This window comes from Epargyreus clarus, unplaced genomic scaffold, assembly GCF_041222505.1.
Source record: "Epargyreus clarus isolate Ecla_fem2 unplaced genomic scaffold, WU_Ecla_fem_2.2 ptg000022l, whole genome shotgun sequence".
NCBI lineage: Eukaryota > Metazoa > Arthropoda > Insecta > Lepidoptera > Hesperiidae > Epargyreus > Epargyreus clarus.
Window position 1 is genome coordinate 1,901,966 of NW_027332229.1, and position 17,316 is coordinate 1,919,281.

General features: G+C 40.6%; 1 protein-coding gene and 1 long non-coding RNA gene across 2 annotated transcripts; one reads left to right on the top strand and one right to left on the bottom strand.

The window, feature by feature from the left end:
• Positions 1-591: 591 nt before the first annotated feature.
• Positions 592-2,640, bottom strand: LOC140751368 (uncharacterized). Its single transcript, XR_012103305.1, has 2 exons — positions 2,039-2,640; positions 592-1,031 (listed from the first exon to the last, which is right to left on the bottom strand). It is a non-coding gene; the product is annotated as an uncharacterized LOC140751368 (long non-coding RNA).
• Positions 2,641-2,936: 296 nt separating this feature from the next.
• Positions 2,937-16,457, top strand: LOC140751206 (charged multivesicular body protein 7-like). Its single transcript, XM_073085067.1, has 11 exons — positions 2,937-3,289; positions 3,780-3,999; positions 5,159-5,333; positions 6,154-6,320; positions 7,984-8,120; positions 10,083-10,170; positions 10,378-10,531; positions 11,912-12,085; positions 12,928-13,056; positions 14,172-14,310; positions 15,587-16,457. The coding sequence occupies exons 1-11, from the start codon at positions 3,021-3,023 to the stop codon at positions 15,684-15,686; spliced, it is 1,752 nt and encodes a 583-aa protein (XP_072941168.1). The 5' UTR covers positions 2,937-3,020; the 3' UTR covers positions 15,687-16,457.
• The last annotated feature ends 859 nt before the right edge of the window (positions 16,458-17,316 follow it).

Below are 17,316 nucleotides of genomic sequence, written 5' to 3' on the forward strand. Positions count from 1 at the left end.
TTTGCAACGTCTCCGTGCTAAAATGTCCCTAAAATATCTTAAATAGTTATTTATTTATTATCTAAATTACGCAGTATTAGTTAAAGTTCTCTAAAAATGTTTATTTGTCAAGAATTAAAAAAAATAACTGACAAATCAGCCTTTTTGTGGCTTCATTCAATTTTAAGGCGGCGAAGTATCTTTACTAATCTATGGGTGGGAATCCCTTTGTGGTTCGAGTCCGGCGGCACCACCGCTTCCTATTTCTACGTAATAACACTAGTGTTAAGGTTTGAAAGGTGTGATAAGAGAGACATACTCCTCGGAGGCGTTTCAGTTTAGTCCTTACGAGTAGCGGCACATCTGTGACCGACCTCAGGTAGGAATCTAAACCTGTCTGGAGTTGATTACAAATGTCCTTTGAAGGCAGTACCCAGTTATAGTCCGCTTTGAAGTTGGGTCAGGACCAAATTTTTGACGTAATTGCACAACGGAAATCACAACGGAATATGTCACACTGGAAAATAAATGTAGCACAATAGAATTATAAGGGTGTGTGCAAATAGTCAGAAGATTTTAAGAAAAGTGGAATATAAAAAAAAAAACATCATCTTTCAAGAAAAATTTAATAAATCGAAAACTAAAACACTGCTTGTTTTTTCTTACACTTACAACAATAATTTTAAACATTCAAAATTCTTATACAATTAAATAGTCATTGGTCCATTTACTGCTTTTATTAACAACTTTACTTACTTAATTGTATCCTATAAAATATAGCAACGACGATATACACGATATAAACGATAGCAACGACGTGTTCTTTTACATTTGATTGCCACTGGTTCATTTATGTTAAGTTTTTTACGTTTAGCATCTCTCCATTGTTTTCTCACATCTTGTTTTTCATTTTCGCTCATATCGCCTATTTTTCGTTTTTTAGCTTTCGTTCTTTCCAAGTTTTTCTTCTTAATTTCTTCAAATTTTTGGGGATTTTCCCTTTTTAGTTTCTCCCGGTACTTTCGACATCGCTCAGCGGATGATAAAGGCATCTGAAAAGAAAAAGGTACTCGGTCTTGACAAATAACATTAACTGCTAATTTGACTTGCTTAACTTCACACGAAGAATCGAGAAAAAACATAAACCTATCAGAATTATTTAAAAGAATTTTCACTGTTGCAATGAACATACTTTTAAGGCTAAAAACTCATCAAAAGGCAGCGGCCAGACGGCCAGCGGAGGCGTTAAATCATATTCCCAAGAAATTAAAGAGTCTAATACTTTAATGCATTATAAAACTGAGTTTTGAGCCTAAGCGAGCTTGCTGATGACGCGATGTGATGCAATTTGACCGACGCGACGCAAGGACAATTTTCATTTTTAGTAAGTAGAAATTGCAAATCGCACGAATCGCCTCATGAGCAAGCTCGCTAATAAAGAATAAATAAAAACTAAGAAAAGCTAAGACTAAGCAAAACCTTTTATAGAAAAACTTTTTTTCTTAAATTACGAGTCCCAAAAAGTAGGTACCCTATCTATTTTAAATTTATTAATAAACATGCTTGAGATGAAAAAAATACTGAGATTTACAAACATCGGAACAGGCAAGAAATATAACGTGACAACAAATGTGGCAAAAAATAACTATTAATAAAATACAAAATTATGAGAATTTTAATAAGACCCAGTAGCATCTCAAAACATACCAACTAATACAATAGGTACCCTCCTTTAGGCCTCTGGCGTAGTGATTTAAAATAATGTAGTAAGTTAATATATTTAAACATTTTCGAATAAAATACTAAATTCGTTAATGACATAAGAATTATTGTAAACATAACTTTAGAAATTTCCCTTGTGACACGTCGCACAATTTCGTGTCACAAATCGCACAATGGAATGAAAATTGTTCACGACATAACCTAATACTTGCAATAATTAACAAACTGAACCATTAATTGAACACTTCTGCTTCCTATTTAACAATAAAGATAACAGGAATGAATAAATATAATTCAATTTCTAGAAAATCATAAAAAATATTAAAGTTTTACTCACCTAAAGTCCGGAAATCTTAACGACACGCGCTGACGACACAAACAAAATGTCAACTGACATTTAAAAAATATGGCGGTTTATTCAAAATGTTGTTGCCAATACTTGAAGCCAATGTTGCCATACTTAAATAATCAACTAAATCCTAAATCTGGTTTTTGGTTTGGACATAATAGCGTCGCACAACAGGTGTGTTACAATGGAAAGAATTTTGGGACGTATGTAAAATTAATTGTAAAAACTATATTATCAATGGTTATTGTGCTATTGTTAATGAAAACGATTACTGGTGTTTATAAGGATTTAATAATATCAAGGTATGAATGCTAGCTTACGTCAAACAAAAACTTCGGCCAAAATATTCTTAGGTAGTCAAGCAAGGACATGCGTATTTTGTATGGCGCAAAAATATAAAGAGTTCGATATTATATTATTTTTAAAGAAATTAAGCTTCAAATTAAGTTATTTGATGAATGAGACTGTTAACAGTAACATAAGATATTATTATAAAATATGCCAAATTATTTTTAGGCGTGTAAAGTACGCGAGTTTTTGTCACTTATGAGTCGGACACTTCAGTTTTTCTGAATCCGTCAAAAATTTGGTCCTGACCCAGTTGTTGCGAGCAGGAGTAGTCATACAATTTGTTATGGCAACGCGATTCATTTCTATGTTCAGAGCGGACTTACAGTTTTACGCGGACACACATTTCTTAAATAATAGTTTGTTCTATCTGTGTATATATATTAATCTTCTGAATCTGTCTACAACTTCTTTATACCAAATAAACTATGCAAATAAAGGAAACACTAATAAATAAGTTAGGCTGAAAGGCAAAAAGCCAAAGCCGTAAAACACAAAAAAAAAAGAAATCTGTTTCCTGTCATTGTCATTCATTGAACTTCAAATAAAACGTCAAATCAAAGAAAAGAATATTCGACTCATTTTTTTAAACATTTTTACTGAATCTAATACAAAAACCACAATGGTGTTATCAGATACGTTCCCAGAGGACAAACTCCCGCCATGCTGGTCAGACGATGTCAGAATGAACGCGCTATTTGCGCCGTTTCGTCTGAAGTCTGCGAATCCGGAGTCATGGGAGATGAAGATGAAGTTTTGGTCGGACATGGTCCGCCAGTGGTGTAGGCACAAGATGGACCCTATAGTCTCCGCTTCGGACATCAAGTGTGTGTTCCAGAGACGAGGGCGTACGGCGGCGTGCATAGATATTGTTATTGAGGAGATGTTTCGGTATTTATTTATTTTTTATTGTATAGCATATGTTTTTTATGTGATTGAAGTAGGATGTGCGCATATTTGATATTTTTTTCTTTAATACTGAAGTAGCGAACGAGCATGTACTCTATCTGATGGTAGATAGCTTCTGTTACCCATTGACATCTGTAATCAATCCCTGATTAGAGTAGTCAGATCTTGGTTCAGCTACAGATGTGTCGCTATCGCTCAAGGTTAAGCTGGAACGCCTCTGAAAAGTATGTCTCCCTTACCACACCCTTCAAACCAGAACACGGCAGCGCTACACTGTGTTATAAGGCAGAAATAGACAGAGCCGTCTCCGGAAAAGGTTAAAAAAAGTTTTACCAGCTCTTATATTGATAGCGGACTATTACAAATTAGCTTTTTCTAATCTTATAGTTTTATCCCTTTTCAATATGATGCCTTAATTTTATATTTACGAGGCTAACTTTGCTCACAGCAACGATTTGCTTGCACCTTTCAGCAAAGGAGACCTCGCCCCCGTGCTAAAGTACCAGCAGATCCTACACAGTGGTCCCGAGGGCTGGGTGCGGTGGGGCGCTCGGTTAGCCTTCAAACCCGCAGTGGTAGCCCTCACAGCGGTCTCGTACTTCCTGCCAATGAGACAGTCTCTTGATAACGGCGGGCTGCCGAAGGCTAATATTGACTCTACACAACGATTTGTGGTTGAAAGTGCTGTTAAGGTATGTCTTAGGCTGCTTATTATTGGATATGTAGGTAAGGGAGCCCTACTAAGAGTATGCATGTGCTGCAGTATCCCTTATTAGTCCTCGGGGATGGCGAAATATCGTGCCCAGTAGCAAACGACCATGACGACCCGCGTGGCGGAGCGGTCACCATACCGGTTTGACGTGCAAAGGGTCCCGGGTCCGATCCCCGGCCAGACAGATATCTAATTGATGTTCTGTTCCTGGGTCTGGGTGTTTGTGTATTTGTCTCTGTGTGTGTCCATGGAACCCATGACACAGGGAATCCTAGTGTGGGGCTGTGAGTGTAGAAAGCGTTTATTTATTTATGTAGGCCACTTGATGACATGTGACTACTTCCGCCCATGGACATTTGTAATCAATCCCACATAAAATTAAAATCCTACCTGAAACCAGATGTATCTTGTTACCATAGACTTAGATTTTATTGCTACGCTAAAGCCCAAAAAGCATGAGAAAGACATATATACAATCTACTAGAGAGAAAGAGATGGCACAAAAAATCATGGCATGTCAATTTCTCTCTAAATAGATAGATAAATAGAATGTTCTTTACTGCACACTTCAATAGAACATAACAATAATATACAATTATATATTTAATCATATGCAATTGGTAGCCTTATCGCTAAGCAGCGATCTCTTCCAGACAACCTATGCATGGAAAAGTAAGGAAGATAGTGAGGAAAGTGGGAAGTGCGTGTGAAGTTGGAGAAGGAATATGAAACGTAACATCTTTACTAATATCATAAAGAGGAAAACTTTGTTTGATTGTAATGAATAGGCTCAAAAACTACTGGACCGATTTTAAAAATTCTTTCACCATTCGAAAGCTACATTATCCACAAGTAACATATGCTATATTTTATATGAAATATATTTGATAAATAGATTTTGAGGCGGTACAAAGTTTGCCGGGTCAGCTAGTAGTTAATATAGTACACAATAGTAAATCAAACATAGAGAAGAAAAAAATAAAATAGAAACAAGCACAAATGCATAAAGCAAAGAACATAAGATAATAAATATTGATAGAAGAAAGCGATCATAATATCTCATGCAAATGTCTTATATGTTTATGTTTTTCAAGAACATATTAGAACAAGAATTAATCTATCTATCTTTTATCCCACAGGAGCAAGCTACAGACTTCGTAGACAAATATCCAGTAGGAGCAGAACGGATAGGCACCATCGAAGAGCTCATGAGGATCACCGACTGGGTGAAGGGCAGGGAGACCTTCGAGATCCTGTTAGGGTACCTGGTCTCCCAGGGTATCGCTGTGAAGAAGGGAGATGTCGTTAAAATTGGTAAGTGTTTTAATTCTTTTTTATTATTTTACATGGTTGCAATTCTGTTGTGTTTTGGTTGAATGGTGTAGTTAGGGAGACATACTTTTCCGTGGCGTTTCGGCTTAGTCGTCAGGGGTCGCTTAACAATGCCGTATGCCTAGATAAAATACAATCGTTTCGTTTTCTGCACACGCTACTACGCGTTAACATCAAACAATAGATTAGTAAAGATTACTCACTCCTAACAAGAAAATGTAACCAGTTTTGACAATTGAAATAGTCAATGTCATCTACTTTCGTGTTTGAAAAATATGAAAAAACAAGTAGTTTTTAGATAATTTACGAACAATTACGAAATTTACGAATGAAAAGATATTTCTCCGCACTTTTTCTTCGATTTGGTGTTTTTGCACAACTAACTGCGCATGTCGGCATTGTTCCGCGTAAACTACTCCATGACAGCCATTAAATGGCTGACAGAATTGTCAATCAGAATGGCTTCCTTCAATTACAAGGCGGTGAGATATCTATATTTATCTATGCGTCAAACGCTAACGCTAAATCGGTAGACAATGTTACAACCAAACGCCAAACGTTCATTCCGCAGCGTCGAACTGCAAACTCTAGTTAATCTCATAGATTAGTAGTTTATCTAAGTTCGTTATCAAATCTCGTTTGAAGCGCGTATACGTACGTTACCAGCGCGTCGTCTACGCGTTTAAAATATGCCATTTGCTTGGGGGTCTAGTGTTAGCCTTTATGGAAAAGTATTTTGTCTAGGCCCCCTGTTATAACAGAAATAGGCGTGGCGGTGACCAAATACATAATTCCGTTGCAGCGGAGGCCAACAGGCTCGCCACGCCGGTGACGGCGGCGGAGGCGGCCGCGGCGCAGCTGATGACGTCAGAGACGCGGCTGACGCGCGACGCGGCGCGGCTGACGCGCGAGCTGCGAGCCGCGGACACGGAGGCGAGGGCGGCGGTCGCAGTGGGGAACAAACTGGCCGTGAGTGTTACAGTGATATACTGTATTGCAGAGCTCGCCGCCGCGGACACGGAGGCGAGGGCGGCAGTCGCAGTGGGGAACAAACTGGCCGTGAGTGTTACAGTGATATACTGTATTGCAGAGCTCGCCGCCGCGGACACGGAGGCGAGGGCGGCGGTCGCAGTGGGGAACAAACTGGCCGTGAGTGTTACAGTGATATACTGTATTGCAGAGCTCGCCGCCGCGGACACGGAGGCGAGGGCGGCGGTCGCAGTGGGGAACAAACTGGCCGTGAGTGTTACAGTGATATACTGTATTGCAGAGCTCGCCGCCGCGGACACGGAGGCGAGGGCGGCGGTCGCAGTGGGGAACAAACTGGCCGTGAGTGTTACAGTGATATACTGTATTGCAGAGCTCGCCGCCGCGGACACGGAGGCGAGGGCGGCGGTCGCAGTGGGGAACAAACTGGCCGTGAGTGTTACAGTGATATACTGTATTGCAGAGCTCGCCGCCGCGGACACGGAGGCGAGGGCGGCGGTCGCAGTGGGGAACAAACTGGCCGTGAGTGTTACAGTGATATACTGTATTGCAGAGCTCGCCGCCGCGGACACGGAGGCGAGGGCGGCGGTCGCAGTGGGGAACAAACTGGCCGTGAGTGTTACAGTGATATACTGTATTGCAGAGCTCGCCGCCGCGGACACGGAGGCGAGGGCGGCGGTCGCAGTGGGGAACAAACTGGCCGTGAGTGTTACAGTGATATACTGTATTGCAGAGTTCGCCGCCGCGGACACGGAGGCGAGAGCGGCGGTCGCAGTGGGGAACACAACCTTTCTTCATAAACCCCTATTTTTTCATACTACTCGATGTAACATTTTTAAATTATTTTACATGGCAACACAACGTTTGCCGGGTCAGCTAGTTTTTTTATAATATTGAAGTAGCAGATGAGGTTGCAGTCCACTTGATGTCAAGTGGCTACTGCCACCTATGGAATGTTTTTTACCCATCACAATGCCGCTAAAGAAGTTTTTTTTTTTTTTTATATTTAACCTAATGATAAGGCAGACGGGCTACCTGATGGAAAGCAGTCACCGTCGCCTATGGACATTTGCAACACCAGAGGAGTCGCCAATGCATCGCCGGCTTTGAAGGAGAGCTCTTTTTACACCCCTCTTGAAGAGCCCCATGTCATAGTCCTGAGGGAATACCTCAGGAGGAAGTTCATTCCACATTTTGCACAAGGAAGGGTGATGTAGGCACCAGATCGAACAGTTCCTCAGAACACACACCATTGTAAAGCCGGTAGAACACACAGAGGGAACCTATGTCCCTCCGCAGGCTTAAGGGTTCTAACCGATCAGAGATCACTGGGTCATTGACGATTCGCACCGCGCGTTTCTGTACGGAGTCAAGTGGGTTAAGCTGATATTGAGGCGCCCCTGCCCAGAGATGCGAGCAGTACTCCATGTGGGGCCTCACTTGTGCTTTATAAAGCAAAAGGAGTTGCCCCGCAGTGAAGTACTCCTTGGCTCTGTTCAGGACGCCCAGTTTCTTTGATGCCAACTTGGCTTTAACTTCCAAATGACTCCGATACTGCACGTCACACGAGATGTCAACTCCCAGGATCCCTACACTTTTCCCACGTTACAAGTTATCACTTTATAATAAATAATGTTGTTTTCAGGCCAAGAACCACCTCCGAAGAAAACACATCGCCCAGCAGAAGCTATCGCGCTGTGAAGCCGCCCTGGACAATGTACGCCAGTTGTTGCTCAGCACTAGGGAGGCTGAAAGTAATGCCGCAGTGGTTGACACTTACAGGTGAGCTTACATACAGTACAATCTATACATATACATATAAATACATATAAATAAAATTGGAGTGTCTGTTTTTAATATTGAAATAACCGCTTTTTACTACATGCATATGAATATACATACGGTACATACACCAAAATAACATTTTTTGCAATTTTTGTCTGTCTGTCTGTCTGTCTGTTTGTTCCGGCTTATCTCTGAAATGGCTGGGCCGATTTTGATGGGACTTTTATTGGCAGGAAGCTGATGTAATAAGGAGTAACTTAGGCTACTTATATTTTGGAACTAGCTGTGTCCCTGTTTTTTAACGCGGGTGAAACCGCGGGGCACAGCTAGTTGTAAGTATAGTCTGATTCATAATTAGGTGTCCAAAATGTGAACAAAGAAATGTCATTGTCAAAATATGATTACAGGTATTTTAAACCCTAACAAAATAACAAGAAACAAAAACTTTAACGAACTCAACAAAATACTTAAACGAAACTTAGAAATGGCGGCATAAAAAATGTTTTGGATCCCGATTGTGTTACCATTACCACATTTTAATTTTCTACCATAAACCTTGTTTTTATTATTATTACTGTATGGAACAAAATTGAGGTAATATCAATATTAGAAAATTGTGAATTGATCTTAATTTGTTTAGATTATTGTTTTATTATCGTTGTATTACTTTAATATCGTCATAAATAAGAAACTACCATTTGAAACGTATTTTCTTGATAGGTCAACACCGTTGTTTGCATTTTGGACACCTAATTATGAATCGGACTATAGATATAGTTCGCGCCAAACTTCAAGTCCGCTCTGAAGTTGTTGCGCATATACTCCGTAGCAACGTGTGGAGTCTACCATGTTATTAGGAAGATTTTTACATTTTTTGTTTAATTTTGAACCCCTCGCTCCCCCCGTGACCTAGCTATATTTTAAGACCCTGATAGGGTCGTGTAGCATATAATTACAATACATTTCTATTAAATGTAAGTAGGGTAATATGAGTATTTATATCTTTTATAACTTTATGTAAGACTAGCTGACCCGGCAAACGTTGTGTTGCCATATAAATAAAAAAATGTTAAGGGTGAACAACCCTTATCACTCAGGGGTATGATTTCTATGATTCTTTTGTATGGAATAGTTAATACTGTTAACTTTTTTAATTAGGGATGACTGAGAGTGTTATAAACGTAGGAGTAGACAAATATAATCAGAAAGCTTTGAACTGCTAAGCTATCGGGAGTTACACGTGTTATTGTGAGTCAACCATAAAAGATAGACATGTGCTGTCGTGGGATAAGTTTTATATAATTTTATGGAGAAGATTTCCGTCAAACATGATTTCTGTGTAGCTTTAACCATTTAGGTTGCACACGCGACGGAAGCTTAAAAAATGGAGTAACTTCTCCCGTTTTTCCAACATTTCCCTTCACTGCTCTGCTCCTACTGATTGTAGCGTGATTAGAAGTATACTATAACCAGCTCAGGAGTATGAAAAAATAATTGTACCAAGTTTCGTTAAAATCCGTCGAGTAGTTTTTGTTCCTATAGCGGTTATACATACAGACAGACAGACAGACAAAAATTTTACTGATTGCATTTTTGGCATCAGTATCGATCCCTAATCACCCCCTGATAGTTATTTTGGAAATATATTTCATGTACAGAATTGACTTCTCTACAGATTTATTATAAGTATAGATCTCTGTTGGCGTAAGGTAATTATAACTGTGTGTAAAACTTTTTATATTGTTATAGTAAATGTAAGTATGTATCTAAATGTAAATGAGGAGCACGAGAACTTAATGTGTACTGCCGACAAACTGGCCTACAGTTTGGCAGATTTTTAATGTTGTTTTATTTGTAAAAAGTATTTATATATAAGTATTTATATATATATATATATATATATATATATATATATATATATATATATATATATATATATAACCGTGAAAATCTTTCCAGAACGAGTGCTCAAGCGCTTAAGAAGACGATGAAAGAGGGCGGTATGGAGGAGGACGCTGTCCACGACACTATGGACGATCTGAAGGAGGTATGGGTTTGATTTGTTCCATTTGTTGACGTGAGCAGTGATAGCATAGTGGATTGGGAACTCGGCCACTTGATCGAGGGGTCCGAGGTTCAAATCACAGGCACGCACCTCTGATACAATACAATTTGCTATGGCGACGCGACTCATTTCTATATTCAGAGCGGACTAGCAGTTTGGCGCGGACTGTAATAATTTAATGTTTTTCAGGTAATGGATTCGTACAACGAGGTACAGAAAGTGCTGGGTGGTGCGATAGACGATACAGATATAGCTGATCTGGAGGAGGAGCTGAGGGAGCTGATGATGGGCCCCGGAGCCCCCGGTGGAGGCACTCCCGGCAAGGAGGAGAGGGAGAGAGGAGGTAAGACTTTTGATGTGAAACATCTATAGCCGCACGTAAAACCGATTTCTGGCGTGGCGACGCATGCCATGGCCACGCTATACTATGGTATATATATACAGTCTATATGCAGTAGTGTGTACGGTGTGGCGACGCGTCATGGCCATGCGCAATCGAATTCAATAAATAGTCATCGTTATCTGGAAAAAAATCGTAATATTTTATTTTATCATTATGACATATTTAGTTCCTATCACAATATGTTCTTTTCTGTATATTACTTTTACAAAATAATGTCGATGTTTCACATCTGCCAGGCGTCCCGTGACGGCTCACATTTTTTTTTTTATTTTATATTTGAGCATATATAAGTATAGATATCTCACCACCTTGTAATTGAAGGAAGCCATTTAATGTAACCAGTTTTGACAATTGAAATTGTCACTGTCATCTATTTTCGTGTTTGAAAAATATTTAAAAAATGTAGTTTTTAGAGCGTTTACGAATGAAACGATATTTTTCCGCACTCTTTCTTAGATTTCATGTTTTTGCACCACTTAACTGCACTTTTTTTTTATAAATTTCTCAGGTATGCAGGTTTCCTCACGATGTTTTCCTTCACCGTTTAAGCAAGTGATAATTAATTTGTACTTCGCACATAAAATCAGAGGTGCGTACCTGGGATTTGAACCACTGGCCCCTCGATCGAGAGGGCGAGTTTCTTAACCACTAGGCTACCACTGCCTTTATTGTTATGATTCTATATCCTTATAAAATATAAATATTATAAATTCGAAAGTAATTCTGTCTATTTGTCTGGTTGTCTCTTCTTCACGCCCAAACCACTGAACCGATTTTAAAGAAATTTTGTACAAAGATAGTCTGAGACCCGGGAAAGGACATAGGATAGTTTTTATCCCGAAAATCCCACGGGAACTAGGGATGGCGATCTAAGATCGATTAAACGGAGAATCGATCTTTTGGGACCCAGAACAACGATTATTATAATCGATATTAGTAAGGATTGAATCGTGAACTATGCATTTGATCAAGTGATGATCTTTAGCAAAGTTGAAGGTACGAATTTTCAGTTTTATGTATGTTAGTATGTTATATTATTTTCTTTTACCCGACCCGCGTGGCGGAGCGGCCACCATACCGGTCTGACGCGCAAAGGGTCCCGGGTTCGATTCCCGGCCAGACAGATATCTAAATGATGAATTTAGATTTCTGTTTCTGGGTCTGGGTGTTTGTGTATTTGTCTATGTGTGTGTCCATGGCACCCACGACACAGGGAATCCTAGTGTGGGGCTGTGAGTGTAGAAAGCGTTTTATATTTTAAACCCGGGCGAAGCCGCGGGCAAAAAATAGTGATTCTATATGATTGTATACAATCGACAGGTCTAAGCCTGCCGTCACCGCCGAAGGAGGCGCCGTCGCGTCGCGCGGCGCTCGGCGAGTTCGTGTTCGACGGCGAGAAGCAGATGCTGGCGGAGCTCGACCACCTGGACGAGCTGGACGAGCGCGGCAGTGGGGAGGGCAGGCGGGTGGTCAGGGGGGCTGTCGCTGTGGCGGGTGAGTGGGGGAGCAGATGGGGGGGGGGGTATCTTGTAGGGAGCGAGAGGGCCCGGAAGCTGGGATGATGGCTGTCGCTGTCGCCTATTAGTTGTGTGTGTGTGTGCGTAGGTGAGTATTTTTAGGGACTTGACTGCGCGTGTGTTTTGTAGGCGTGTCTGTGTGTGTCATAGTGTGTATGTGTGTGTGTGTGTGTGTGTGTGTGTGTGTGTTATGTAAAGAGGTACCGTCGTGTGCTGTATCGCGAATTCGTGTTCGACTGCGAGAAGTAGTTGTTGGCGGAGCTGAACCATCTGGACGAGCTGGACGAGCGCGGCGGCGGGGAGGGGAGGCTTCCGGGGGGGGGGCTGTCGCTGTGGCGGGTGAGTGGGGGGGGGGGAGCGTAGGCAGATTAGAGGGGGGGGTGTATCATGTAGGGAGCGAGCGAGTGTGGGGAGGGTAGTGCGGATGGGGTGAGGTGACCTGGGATGATGGCTGTTGCTGTCGCCTATGACATGTCTGTATATGTGTTTGTGTGTGTGCACGTGTATGTGTGTGTGTGTGTGGGTAGATGGCTGTCGCTGTCGGCGATAGGCTGTGTGTATGTATGTGTGTGTGTGTTGGTAAGGGGGTGACCCGGGATGTGGGGGAAGAGTGATGGGGGTGCGATGAGCTGGATAGGGAGCTGTTGCTGGCGCCGATGAGCTGTGTGTATATGTGTTTGTGTGTGCGTGTGTCGGTGTTTGTGTATTTGTCTATGTGTGTGTCCATGGCACCCACGACACAGGAAATCCTAGTGTGGGGCTGTGAGTGTAGAAAGTGGTTTTTTTTTTTTTTAAATAACCCGTGTCAATTTTTTGCAGCTAACCCACAAGAGGTGAAAACACAGCCGAAAGAGGGTGATTCAGAAGAGGCAAGGGGTGATATGGGGTGGGACGGCACCCCCGCGGCCGGCTACGGTGAACTACGCACTGACCAGAGGATACATCCGGGTATGTTCGGTCATAATCTATACTTCTATACTAATATTATAAAGAGGAAAACTTTGTTTGTTTGTTTGATTGTAATGAATAGGCTCAAAAACTACTGGACCGATTTTAAAAATTGTTTCACCATTCGAAAGCTACATTATCCACGAGTAACATAGGTTATATTTTATATGAAATATATTTGATAAATAGATTTTGAGGCGGTACAAAGTTTGCCGGGTCAGCTAGTATCATAATACCTTACTTGCTACTTACGTCTCCTCTCAGAGTGAGAAGCATTACGCCATAGTCCACCGTGCTAGCCAAGTATTGGTAGGCTTCACATACCTTTAATAACTTTTTTGATGTGAAACATCTATAGCCGCACATAAAACCGATTTCTGGCGTGGCGACGCATGCCGCTATACGATAGTATATATATACAGTCTATATGCAGTAGTGTGTACGGTGTGGCGACGAAATGGTAATATTTTATTTTATCATTATGACATATTTAGTTCCTATCACAATATGTTCTTTTCTGCATATTACTTTTACAAAATAATGTCGATGTTTCACATCTGCCAGACGTCCCGTGACGGCTCACATTTGTTTTTAAGATCTCAGGTTGTTTCGATGTTTTCCTTTGACGTTTAAGCAAGTGATAATTAATTTGTAATGCGCACGTAACTTTGAAAAATCATAGGTGCGCGCCTGGGATTTGAACCTCGGACCCCTCGATCGAGAGGCCGAGTTTTTTAACCACTAGGCTACCACTGCTGATATTTTTAACACGCTTTTATTAGCTTCGGTTGTATGTAGGTATGTATGTATGTACGTAACAGTAACGGAATCTTTGAACCCGATTTCTATCCACTTTGAACATTCAGTTTAATTCAAAATTTTGAAAAATTGTCAAAAACCGATGACAATACACGATTTTAATAATTTTGTACCATTGTCCTTATCAACATCCTCAGGATTAACGATTTTCGAGGCGAGATTTTTCAAGCGCCTTAGACAAAGTTCATCGCAAAGTTACGAGATTAGAAATAATTATTGCTTTTTAGTTTCAATAAGGCGTAACTGTTATAGCGTGATTTTTATTTACTATAATATTTTATATTTATACCAACCAGGTCAGCCGTTAAACGTGGACTTCTCGACGAGTCCCCAACACTACACAACGGACTTCCAAGTGCGAGATCATACGGCGGCGAGCGGCGTGTGGCTGTACAGCGCGACGGACGGACTCGCCACTAGCACCGCGTACACGAGGTAGGTACCACTGTCACACTGTTTCGGTACCCGGGTCGCATGGGTGGGTTGGGGTACCCGAGTCACACAATTATGTACGATATGGTACCCTCGTTGCATAATTGTCTTTAATGTGGTACCCTCGTCACACAATTGTCTAGATATGGTACCCTTCTCACACAATTGTCTTTTTTTTATAATATAGGAATAGCAGACGAGCATGCAGTCCACCTGATGGTAAATGGCTACTGCCGCCCATGGACATCTGTAATCAACCCCAGATGGGATTAGATATTCCTACCTGAGCTCGGCCACAGATGCGCCGCTACCCCTGAGGACTAAGCTGGAACGACTCGGAAAAGTCTGTCTCCCTTACCACACCCTTCAAACCGGAACACAGCAGCGCCTAACACTGCTGTTATTAGGTAGAAATAGGTGTGGCGGTGGTGCCGCCGGAGTCGAACCACAAAGGGTTCTACCACCTTCGAACTAAATGAGCGCGGGCTGATATGTGTGTGACGAGAGTACCATAATTCAGATACGTGTGTTGTGGACTTGTGAATATCATATGTTAGTCATAATTGTTAATATTAGAAATTAATTATCACTTGCTTAAACGGTGAAGGAAAAACATCGTGAGGAAACCTGCATACCTGATAGATAAAAATCTTAAAGGTATGTGAAGTCTACCAATACGCACTTGGCCAGCGCGGTGGACTATGGCCTAATCCCTCTCATTCTAAGAGGAGACCCGTGCCCAGCAGTGGGACAGTAATGGGTTGATGATGATGATGATGATGATGATGAGTCATAATTGTGTGACGAAGGTACTGAACCGTGATGATAACCCAATCAAACTCAATCCAGCAGCGTATGACGATTATACTACATCGCAACTGTGTGACGAGGGTGCCATAATAATGTGACAAGGGTCGTCATCATCATCATCAACCCTAAAACCTACCTTTAAACACTAAATGACACATCTCAATTTTATTTCTATAATTATTGTTTGTTAATATAATATAGAAATATTTATATAATATATATATTATTGACGACCCGTGTGGCGGAGCGGCCACCATACCGGTCTGACGCGCAAGGGGTCCCGGGTTTGATCCCCGGCCAGACAGAAATCTAAATGATGAATTTAGATTTCTGTTTCTGGGTCTGGGTGTTTGTGTATTTGTCTATGTGTGTGTCCATGGCACCCACGATACAGGGAATCCTAGTGTGGGGCTGTGAGTGTAAAAAGCGTTTTATTATTTATTTTTTTATATATTTTTTTCTGTTTCAGTTCGGAGAGCCCCGGGAAGACAGGCGGGAGCTTCCAGATGGCTCCCGGGGGTGAGAGGAAGCCCCAGGACAAATGGACAGACGCCCATGGCTCCGAGTGAAGTGGAAATCAAAACTTATTTTAATTATGTCTTTTAATAATATGGTAATAGGTATCAAAGTTGAAAATCAAAATATTTCAAAAATATTTGGACCACCGAAAAGTTTAACATAGTTCAGTAATGTGTTTTAATAATAAGAAATAGGATTTGTATCGAAATTAAAAAAGAAAATGTATTAAAATATTGAAAATTTCAAGAGGTTGCACTTAAAAATAGAGTCCGCGTCAAACTGCTAGTCCACTCTGAATATAGAAACGAGTCGCGTCGCAATAGCAAATTGTAGATATTGCCCGCGGAGACATAGCTGCGTTAGTGTGCCCTTACGTTGCTACGGAGTATATGCTTGTAGTTGTGTTCCACCGCATTGGCTCTCTGACTACACCTGCGCGGAACAACTTCAGAGCGGACTAGAAATTTGGTGCGGACTATGATCCGCTTAAATAATGTGTTTTCATATGAACAAACTACAATTCGTATCAAAATCAAAAGTCAAAATATTTTATTTGAAATATTATGAGTATAAAAATAATTAATATTAATTTGTTTAAAAATAAAAATAAGGAAAATAGGACATAAAGTATAGGAACATTAATTAATAATTATACATGACGAAATAACCATATGAATAAGAATAATACGGTTCGAATATACAGGATGATTTTTTAAAATAGGCCTTCAGGGCCAAATCCGAAACTATAAGGATTAGCGAAAAATGCTGAACGGAGCTACGAGGCCGATTTTGATAAAAAATAAAACTGCATCTTTAGTTTTTAAAAAAAAATATGAAAAAATACACCCTCTATATAATATGGAGGGTGTATTTTTTTTTTTTCAAAATGAACTCGTTCGATTTCCGGCTAGGGAAAAGATATTTTAAAAACTAATGATACAGTTTTAGTTTTTATCCAAATCGGCCTCGTAACTCCTTTCAGTATTTTTCGCTAATCCTTATAGTTTCGGATTTGGCCCTGAAGGCCTATTTGAAAAATTCACCCTGTATAATATAACATTGTCATCTGATCTACATTTGCATATCAGCTTAGTCGAATAACGGGAAATGAATTAAAAAATATGACTCGACTGTACATACAAGCAAGGTAATAAAAAGGTTACTTTAAGCTTTTCTATTATAACTTAAAACACTTAAACGCTTTTTACACTCACAGCCGCACACTAGGATTCCCTGTATCGTGGGTGCCATGGACACACAGAGACAAATACACAAAAACCCAGACCCAGGAACAGAAATCTAAATTCGTCATTTAGATATCTGTCTGGCCGGGGATCGAACCCGGGACCCTTTGCGCGTCAGACCGGTATGGCGGCCGCTCCGCCACGCGGGTCGTCATTAACATAGAAATGGGGTGAAAAGTTGTGCCCAATAGTGATAAATATATAATACAATAATAAATATATAACGCACACATACAACTCGAGGTTGTGATTGGCTATTGAAACAACATGCAAATATTATTCTGCTTTCTTGTTTTTTATGATATAGGAGTAGCACCTTCGATTTTTCAAAGTTATGTGCGTATTAGAAATTAATTATCACTTGCTAAACGGTGAAGGAAAACATCGTGAGGAAACCTGCATACCTGAGAGATTTATAAAAAAATCTCAAAGGTAT

Excerpts from the sequence above, each read along its gene's own strand:
- LOC140751206 (XM_073085067.1), top strand. The coding sequence starts at position 3,021 with ATGGTGTTATCAGATACGTTCCCAGAGGACAAACTCCCGCCATGCTGG. Across the intron at positions 12,086-12,927 it reads GGGGGCTGTCGCTGTGGCGG|CTAACCCACAAGAGGTGAAA; the intron begins GTGAGTGGGGGA and ends AATTTTTTGCAG. Across the intron at positions 14,311-15,586 it reads ACTAGCACCGCGTACACGAG|TTCGGAGAGCCCCGGGAAGA; the intron begins GTAGGTACCACT and ends TTTCTGTTTCAG.